Raw genomic sequence first — 8,703 nt, 5'->3', positions numbered from 1 at the left:
TAAGTGTTAACGAGCAGTTGGACAGGTGTACCTAATAAAGTGGCCGGTGAGTGTATATATATATATATACATATATATATATACATACATACTTTATGTTCAAGATGAAGAAACGAGTTTAAGCATTTGTCAAAGTTAAATAATTTACCAAACTAAAACCAGCACTCTAAAACAAGTACAAGGACTAAAGAATGTGAAAAAWGTCCAAAGAAAAACTTTGAAAGTCTCCAGAAAACGTGAGGAATTATTGCCCAACACCACTTGATCCAGCTGCTTTTAATGCTTGAGTTGATCCCCTCCTTGAATTTTCTGTATTTTTTTTTCCTCAGGGTCACTCGCGCTCACCTTGTCTCCAGTGACTTCCACGCCCGTTACCATGCCCAGTCTCGAACCTACGTCTACAGAATAGCGCTGGGTTGTGGCAGCAATACTCCGCTTCCACTCACAGAGGAGTGTCTSTTGTGGGGCCTCCGCAACAAGTGAGTGATGCAGGTTCACACGCCACGCTGTACTTCATTCACATCTTCTTATCCGTCTTTGTTTAGTGAGCAGAACCATGAGAAATCAAGCTTAATCACAGATCATGACTCAGAAGAAACTGGACTTTAAACGCGTGAATATGTGTAAACTGGAAAAGATGAGGGRCTGTGGGAGTGTTTTATGTAAGCTGACATAAGGAAACAAACAAAGGATGTAAATAGAATACAGAGACGGAGTGCAAAAAGAGATAAAATGTTGAGGGCTTTGAAGCTTATGCAATGTTCTTTCAGCTGTGATTGGAAGGAGGGAGCATGAAAAAAAACTGAGAGAATGTATGTTTGAGCATTTGTCTGCTCTTTGTGCTTCACTTTTTTTAGGGAGAAAGTAGGGCAAGATAAGCTGCAGGCTTATACATATGCTGAACAACACCCACACATTTTAGCCAGGTTTCTTCTTTTTTTTCCCCCTCACTCTGACTTTCCATCTTTTCTCTCTCCTCTCCTATTTATCCCTCAGTCTCTTTCTGTCCTCCCTCTCCGTAATTTCTCTCCCTGACGTCTCCGTTTCTTTATCCCTCTCTCATGTTCGGTCTCCATCTTCCGTCTTTTCACCCCCGAGCTCCTCTGCCTCAGCAGCGTCTCTCTGTTTTCTCTTTGATCTTCCGCTCCCTCCCTCGTCATCACACTCGCGTTCCCGCTGCAAGAAATATCAGATTGTTTCATTTGTTGTTATAATGCAGGAGTGATTTTTATGTTTTGACTTCTTTTCTTAAGCTATTTTAAAGCATTTTCACCAAATTTTGATTACCTGTATGTTGATTCTGACCTAAATATTTTTTGATAAAATAAAGGTTTTATAGCACTTTTGTGAGATTAGATGTATTTTGATCAAACATTACAGTGACATACTGTAATATGAGGCCTACTTTTACTAATCCTTATTATACTTTGTTGCAGAAAAGTACAAAGAAAGTATAGCTCATTTACACTTTGTTTTATAAAGCAGAGGGMTGAGATTGTGAAACAATTACTGATGCATCTTTAATTAGACTAGAGCCTAGAATAGCTCAGACCTAAACAAAAACATTTTTTCCTAAGCTGCAGTATAAAACGTTCCTTTATTGCTGACATCTGTAGTAATTGATGTCCATGGATCGTGTTAGAGTGAGTGTTAGGCTTGGTCGGTATGATGGTATTTTTGAATACTGTATTTTCTAAAGGTTATACCGCGGTATGAAAATGATCATTACCATCCAGCCCTAGCTGTAGGCAGCAGAAGCCATCACTGGCTGGTTTCCTTATTTTTCCTGCCAGAGGAAACGTGAACACAACATGCATATTGTAATTTTCTCCTTTTTAGTTTCATAGAAGATGAAATACTTCCAAACACTGGCTTTCAATGCAGCCTGTTCAACCATCTTGGGTCCGGTTGTTGGCTCGCTAATCCAAAACATTGTTACAGTTAACTTGCTTATAGGTGGTAAAATTGATTCCCAAGCATTCAGAGTCAACACTGACAGACAGCCTGAGCRAATAGTCAGATTTCGTCCCACTTCTGCTCATGTTTAAGGTCTGAAGCGACCACATAAAGCAGGGGTGTCAAACTCATTTTCACCGAGGGCCACATGAGCGTTATGGTGGCCCTCGAAGGGCCACTTGTAATGAACTTTGTTTCATGTTTAACTCTGACTAAACAGAGTTTTAACACGTCCTGTTTTAAACACTGATAAGTGTTTAAAAAACACTAAATGTACAACTGATTAAATATGTAATAAGTACAGAAATATGTGAGTAGCTGCATTATGGCAATTTAGTTTACGTTTGTTGACTTTAAAGCAGCTTATTTTCAGACATTAGTACTGTGCTATCCAACTAAATTGCTCAGTTACTTAAAGCCAACAGCTCAAGGACGGGGATTTATTTAATTTATTTTTATTTAATTTATTTTTATTAAAATAATTTTGTTGCATTTAACCATAAATTTAAAGTTTACCATTGATATAAGAAATAAATTTCATGTTAAGTTAAAAAGGGGGCCTGGCGGGCCACACGGGAGTTGGCCCGCGGGCCTTGTGTTTGGCACATGTGACGTAAAGAATTGGTCGGTCACTTAGCGCTGCGCTCACCACGTCTCTCCCTCCTTCTGTCAGCTCACATTCAGGCAGCGACGGAGCCACAGAGAATCTGAGCCATGGGTCCACTCTCACTCAGCCGTTCAGATGAGCCGTTTTGTCGACACGCTCCGCTCGCTCACGTGGCCTCATCCCGCCGAACGTTAATATTATATAAGTTGACTCAGAAACGGGAACAAGGAGATCTGAAAATAAGTCGTCATACTTGCTGCGCACTCGTGTGTGACTTTACTGTTAAAGAAAGTCACTTTCAGGTCATGTTACAATGTCACAATGTCACAATAGGCGACAAATGTTTAACATTTGTCTTTCTGGTCTTTCCTGCCTTTTGTGTTTTGCAGAGAGCTGGATGTGGGAGCCATGCGTGAAGCTGCTGCCCTGCTGGTCGGGACTCACGATTTTAGCACCTTCGCAGCAAACAGCCATGAAACGGTACCTAAAAACCCTGTGAAGACGATGGACATGGTTTCCATACAGCCAGGAGACTCCTTTGCAAAGTCACACTTTCACAGGTACATTTAACCACATGGGGGCACTACAACAAATAATGCACACAGTCTCCTCTTGCTTTGCTTCTGCTCATTCAGCAGAAATGCTACATTCACACATTATTCTTCATTTACATAAACATGTGAACTGAGATTAATTAAAATTTCATTTTAAAAAAATTATACCCATACATKTTCTGTCTCACATATCTGATGTAAACATTACTTTCTTTATGTAGCTTATGAACATAGTGTGCTAAACACCTGTGCTATATAAATCTGTCTGAATCTTTATGTTAAATGTAATCAGACAGGAAGTACTAAATCAAATTTCCATTTGAACTAATTTTAGCAGGTAAAAAWGGACTGGCCTGCCTTAATGCTGCTTTAAAAAATTGCTAAAAGTAAAATAAATGTCTTAGATTAAATGCATGTAAATCCAGTTGCATGTGAGGTGCAGTGGTGAAGTAAKGATGTGACATTTAAACAAAGCTGTGCATCTTAAATGTCACCTCAGCCTCTAATGCTGTCCACACAGACGAGGATCGTATTAAAGGGATCCACGATTAGTTGTAACAGACTTTATTTGATAAACGTATATTTCAACTGTAAAATTAAGACTGTAAAAATACTGTAGGCTGTTCAGTTTTGTAAATTTTTAAAAATATATTTTAACACAGATGGAGCCATTTTATTTACAACCAAAGCATTCTGGGTAAATGATGATGTGGATAGGTCCTCGGTGTGAGCGAGCTATATCCACCCTGAATGTTAATCTTGGACAATATCTGATGATCGACTCTTTTAAATGAAACCAGAGAGCGTTGACAGAGAGGAGAAGGTAGAAATGACAGTCTGTAACTGAAAATGCGGATGGAGGACAACAGAGCTGCTTCATGGAAGAAGAACCTCAGCTTAGCCTGTTRGCTTTAGCGCAGACACTACATTGCCTTATTTGTATTAGCTCGGCGCTAGAGCGACAAACAAGCTAAACTGAGGTCCTCCATCTATATTTTCAGTTACAGGCTGAGTCATTTCTACCTTCTCCTCTCTGTCAACGCTCTCTGGTTTCATTTAAAAGAGTCGATCATCAGATATTGTCCAAGATTAACCTTCAGGTGGATATAGCTCGCTAGCAGCCTTGCACCAAGGCGAGGACCTATCCGTCATTTTACCCTGAATGCTTTGCGTGTAAATAAAATGGTCCCATCTGTGTAATATATTTTTTAAAATTTAGTTTAAAAATTATAAAAACTAAACAGCCTACAGTATTTTTACAGTCTTTCAGTTAAAATCAACATTTATCAAATAAAGTCTGTTACAACTAACTGGATCCCTTTAAGATATCTAACCAAACAGATGTTAACAGGACTCTTTCTGCTCCTTTTTCTATTTAATTCTAAATAATTTGACTTATCCCCTGACAAATCACATAGTAACTTTTGTGTGCCTCCAGAGAGATGCCATTGTTGGAGCTGACTTTCAGAAGTAAATCATTTCTCTACAAGCAGGTTTGTTGCTTTCTATTTGTCGCTAATCTGTTTTATTAATCTGTGAATGTGTGGTTGTTAGCAGGACCATCTGCTGGCAGTTATTTGGATCACAAACCATCCAGTGACTATTTAAAATGCGTAAAAGAAAGTCCTGCAGTTTTCTGTGGGACCAGTAAAACTGGTTCTTTGCTCCAGGTGCGGCGGATGACCGGAGTGCTGGTCGCTGTAGGTCAGGGTCGGCTCTCGGTGTCTAAGATAGCAGACCTGTTGGAGGCTCGGGACACTCACGCCTTCCCTAAAAATTTTGTTGCTCCAACTTGTGGCCTCTTCCTTACCAATGTGGACTACAAAGAGTCAGGTAAGACAGGACTGAGTGACAACGTGCTCTTTAAAGCTCCTGGAGCTTATTTACCTGGGTTTATTAAAAACAAATTCTCCAAAATAAAATCAAAAATTGTACCTGAATAAAAATCTGTCACTTAATTTTTTTTTTCACAATTTGGTACATTTACTCCTGCACAGTGCATTCCTAAAGGGTAACTGAATTGAAATGTTGCTAATTATTCCCCTCCCCAACTAAAAAGCATAATTTAAATGATGTAATTTAAACATAAATCTTAATTAGTCCACTAAGTACCACAAATATATTTGTCAAAAATAGGCCGGAGTTCAGTTTTGTGCCAAYGTCCTTCAGATAATGATGAAAAAGGACAAAAAATAATGTCAATTTGGAGATAAAGTCTGATTCTGATTGATGAGGGAACTTCATATTGTGTCAATGAGTATACCGTACTTTCCCATGGGTGGCTGTGGAGCAATGGTAGAGCAGCTAACTTGGGACCAGAAAGTCATAGGTTTGACTCCCCACCATGCTCACATGCYGTGGTTTCCTTGAGCAAGACACCTAACCCCCAAATGCTTCCTGAGCATCTTAAATAGCTTCCCCTGCTCTACCTAGCTGTTTCTYACGTGTGATGGGTCAAACGCAGAGCACAAATCTCATCATTCCATGGGAACATGCATTGATGACAGTATAAAGTACATTTACTTGTTATAATTTACATCGCTATGKTATTTTAATCAGGAAATGTTTCTCATTAATTATTTCTCTGCTTTTTCAGACCTRCAGTATTCAGAACAGCTGTTATCCACAGACAGTGCAAAAGACTGATGCTATTTCCAGACTCCCTTTTTCCATTCTGGGTCATGGGGGAAATGGTACCCATCTCCAGCAGTCACCGTGCAAGAGTCGAGGCACACCCAGAACAGGCTGCAAGTCCATCACAAGACAGAAACAACCGTTCATACTCTGAGAAAAACCCCTCCTGAACATGCTAACWCCACACAGAAAAATCTGGAGGTGTACCGGCAACAGCACTGATGCTACTTGAATAAGTTTTTTTTTAGAATAAACTTTTTGTAATCTTACATGTGAATGTTTTATGGTAGCACAGTTTTACACAAATAAGCAAAAGGCAACATGAACACCTATGTTTGTTTAATTCCAGATATTAAGAATACTTAAGTGTCCATGAACGCAGCTCAGCTACAGAAGACCACACCTCGAGTCTGTCCTCTACTTCTGACAGAAACCTCCCTCTGGTTAGTCAACGTAGACATCCAGGAACAAGGGTCGTAGGTTTTAAAATGTCAAAGTAAATGAGTGGGGAWCAGTGTTGTTTTCTATAGCCAAAACTGCTGAGTCCATGTTTCTCAGAGGCATTACATTATGGATCAACAAAGTGCACACACGCTCACTTATAATGTATACATCCAAGTGTCCTAATAAAACTGCATACACTGCTTTTTATTTTTAATTCCAGAAGTCTTCAGACCSATTCTTCTGGTCACATCCTTCTAATTTGGCTGTATTTGTTCAGTGAGTTGTTTTTCAGCAAGAAGTCCATAAACAGTCTGTTAAAACCAGAAAACCACCAGCCGCCTTCTGTGGAGCCGGGAGACACACGAGGTCTGCTGCAGGTTCATGTTGACTGGTTCTGATTTTCCAGTGCGCTGAACAAAATATCAGACATCAAATTTCTTTACACACACACACATATATATATATATATATATATATATATATAATTTTACAGTCAACCAACTGACAAAAGGCTAACTGATTTAAGCTCACTGTATTCAAAGTACTGCATCTGTCATATGAGGAATGTTTTKTTTTCTTCACTTCTTAGAAGTGACAAACTCAATAATTCAGACACTTTTTTTGTAACATAAAATTTTAAATATGTACACAAGTACATGTTTTTGTATTCATGTGACCACAGTGAGTCTAATTAGCATAGGTCCTCAAGTCAATTCAGCATTTGGTTTCAAGAGTATTCATACAACCTAAAGGCGTCCAGAATTCAATAAYCAAAATTTTCAAGTGTTAGTCAGAATATTAAGCCCAATTTCTTAGAATATTCATATCAAAATTGTGTGTGTGTGTAATTATATATATATATAAAATAAATAATGCACTTGAGGAACGCATTGTGTTTTTTTGTAACTCAATCCTTTTTAACAGCTCAGTTTGGATGAAACATGTAAGTTTAGATAAAGTGTCGAACTGGAAAACCTGATTGAAAGACTTGGAGACACGAAGAAAACAAATCCTGTCAAACTACAGGTCACGGTTAGATTCTAATGGGATCTGATGAATCTGAAAGAACAAAAGACGACTTGTGATTAATGCTTGGAGCTGAGCTTGTGGCCATTCTGGATTTTTTTWAATCAAAATGGCACCACGCATGTGAGAAGTGATGCTGGCTGATGATTCGAGGCTTAAGACAGAAATACTTTTATGTCTATGACTTAGTATCACTCTAGGCAGCCTTTTTTGGCATCGGACTACACACCCTGATACTGAAGACGAGGTTATTTTGAGGAATAATTTGAGTTAAGTATTTAATAATAGCTATCACAGGCTGATGAGTTTGCATAGACCCTTAAATCCTAAACCATCACCATCTCAAAAAAATATAAAATAAAATAAAGAACTAGCACTCGGAGCAGCATACCCAGCTTTCACCCTTTGTACTCCTGTTTAAAAGATTAAACAAAGCCCAATAAAGGCCTGGTTACATTCGATTTGAAATAAAAAACGYTGTGGCACTTTCTCCCTGCCCTTAATAAAAAATTTTACACGAATGATTTTGCCACAACACAGCTTTTAAAATTCAAAACTGTTCCAATAAATAACGGGCTATGCTTGCTTCTACAGCATTACAACACACAGCATTAAACTCACAAACTTTATTTAAGTACAAAGAGTGAAATAGGGTATGTTCGAGAGATTTACAAAATATTTGTCTGAGAGGAGATGTGTCCACATGTAAACATACGCTGTGTGTGTGTGTGTGTGTGTGTTTTTGCTAAAAAATAAAAACTAAAAAGCATAAAACGTTGTAGAAGCGTACAGTCCGTGGAGAGTGAGGAGAAGGAGAAGTTGGACCAGCTTCTAAGTTTTAATCGTGTGTGTCCTTTAGCTGGCAATTTTCTCTATTTCATCCAGATCATCTGTGTCTAATCTTTCGATTTTCTTATCTGCAGAGAAACAAGACACAAAATAAAGGATTGATTTAGTAAATTAAGGGAAGCTGTCATCTTCTTGAACKGACAAGTTAAGCTATAAAAAACTCAAAACAGCTGTGATAACTGCAGCCTTTCAGCCAGTGGTGGACAGTRTTCGAGTACATTTACTTGAGTACTGTACTTAAGTACATTTTTTGTGTATCTTTATTTGAGTAATTATTTTTTGGGGTACTTATGACTTTCACTCCACTACATTTCAAAGACAAATATTGTACTTTTTACTCCACTACATTTCTAGGAAGCTTTTAGTTACTCGTTACTTTTGGTTCAACATAGTTTTGTAATTAGCCTGATTAAAACCAGACCCCTGTCCTTCTCTTTACTTCGTACAAGGGTCTGGACTCTCAGCTATAAGAAGTGATTCTTACTGGAGGCGTGGCCTCTGTTGAAATTTAAAACGATAGGATCGGTTGGCCGCAACATATGCATGCCAGCTCTACTGTGAAGGAGGCTAAGCTAAGAAGCGAACAGGAAATTGTGTGTGCTGTAAACAACCCTACTGAGAGGAGAGAAGTAC

The 8,703-nt window shown here is 38.5% G+C and overlaps 2 protein-coding genes across 2 annotated transcripts in view; one reads left to right on the top strand and one right to left on the bottom strand.

Annotated features, from left to right (window-relative positions):
- The window catches only part of pusl1 (pseudouridine synthase like 1), a 13,431-nt gene extending 7,022 nt beyond the window's left edge, over positions 1 to 6,409 (top strand). Inside the window, exons 4-8 of the mRNA XM_014002127.1 lie at positions 330 to 479; positions 2,953 to 3,123; positions 4,556 to 4,610; positions 4,788 to 4,950; positions 5,714 to 6,409. Coding sequence (XP_013857581.1) covers positions 330 to 479; positions 2,953 to 3,123; positions 4,556 to 4,610; positions 4,788 to 4,950; positions 5,714 to 5,763 — 589 coding nt within the window. The 3' untranslated portion in view covers positions 5,764 to 6,409. The remainder of the gene's footprint in view (positions 1 to 329; positions 480 to 2,952; positions 3,124 to 4,555; positions 4,611 to 4,787; positions 4,951 to 5,713) is intronic.
- A 977-nt stretch (positions 6,410 to 7,386) lies between these two features.
- Positions 7,387 to 8,703, bottom strand: part of LOC106513340 (ATP-dependent RNA helicase DDX19B) — a gene marked incomplete in the record, with an annotated part of 9,396 nt that continues 8,079 nt past the window's right edge. Inside the window, 1 exon segment of the mRNA XM_014002126.1 lies at positions 7,387 to 8,138. Within this exon segment, the coding sequence (XP_013857580.1) occupies positions 8,077 to 8,138 (62 nt within the window).

Source organism: Austrofundulus limnaeus, unplaced genomic scaffold (genome assembly GCF_001266775.1).
Source record: "Austrofundulus limnaeus strain Quisiro unplaced genomic scaffold, Austrofundulus_limnaeus-1.0 Scaffold11, whole genome shotgun sequence".
Lineage (NCBI taxonomy): Eukaryota > Metazoa > Chordata > Actinopteri > Cyprinodontiformes > Rivulidae > Austrofundulus > Austrofundulus limnaeus.
The sequence above is the reverse complement of the archived record's forward strand: the minus strand, read 5'-3'. Positions and strand labels throughout refer to the sequence as shown.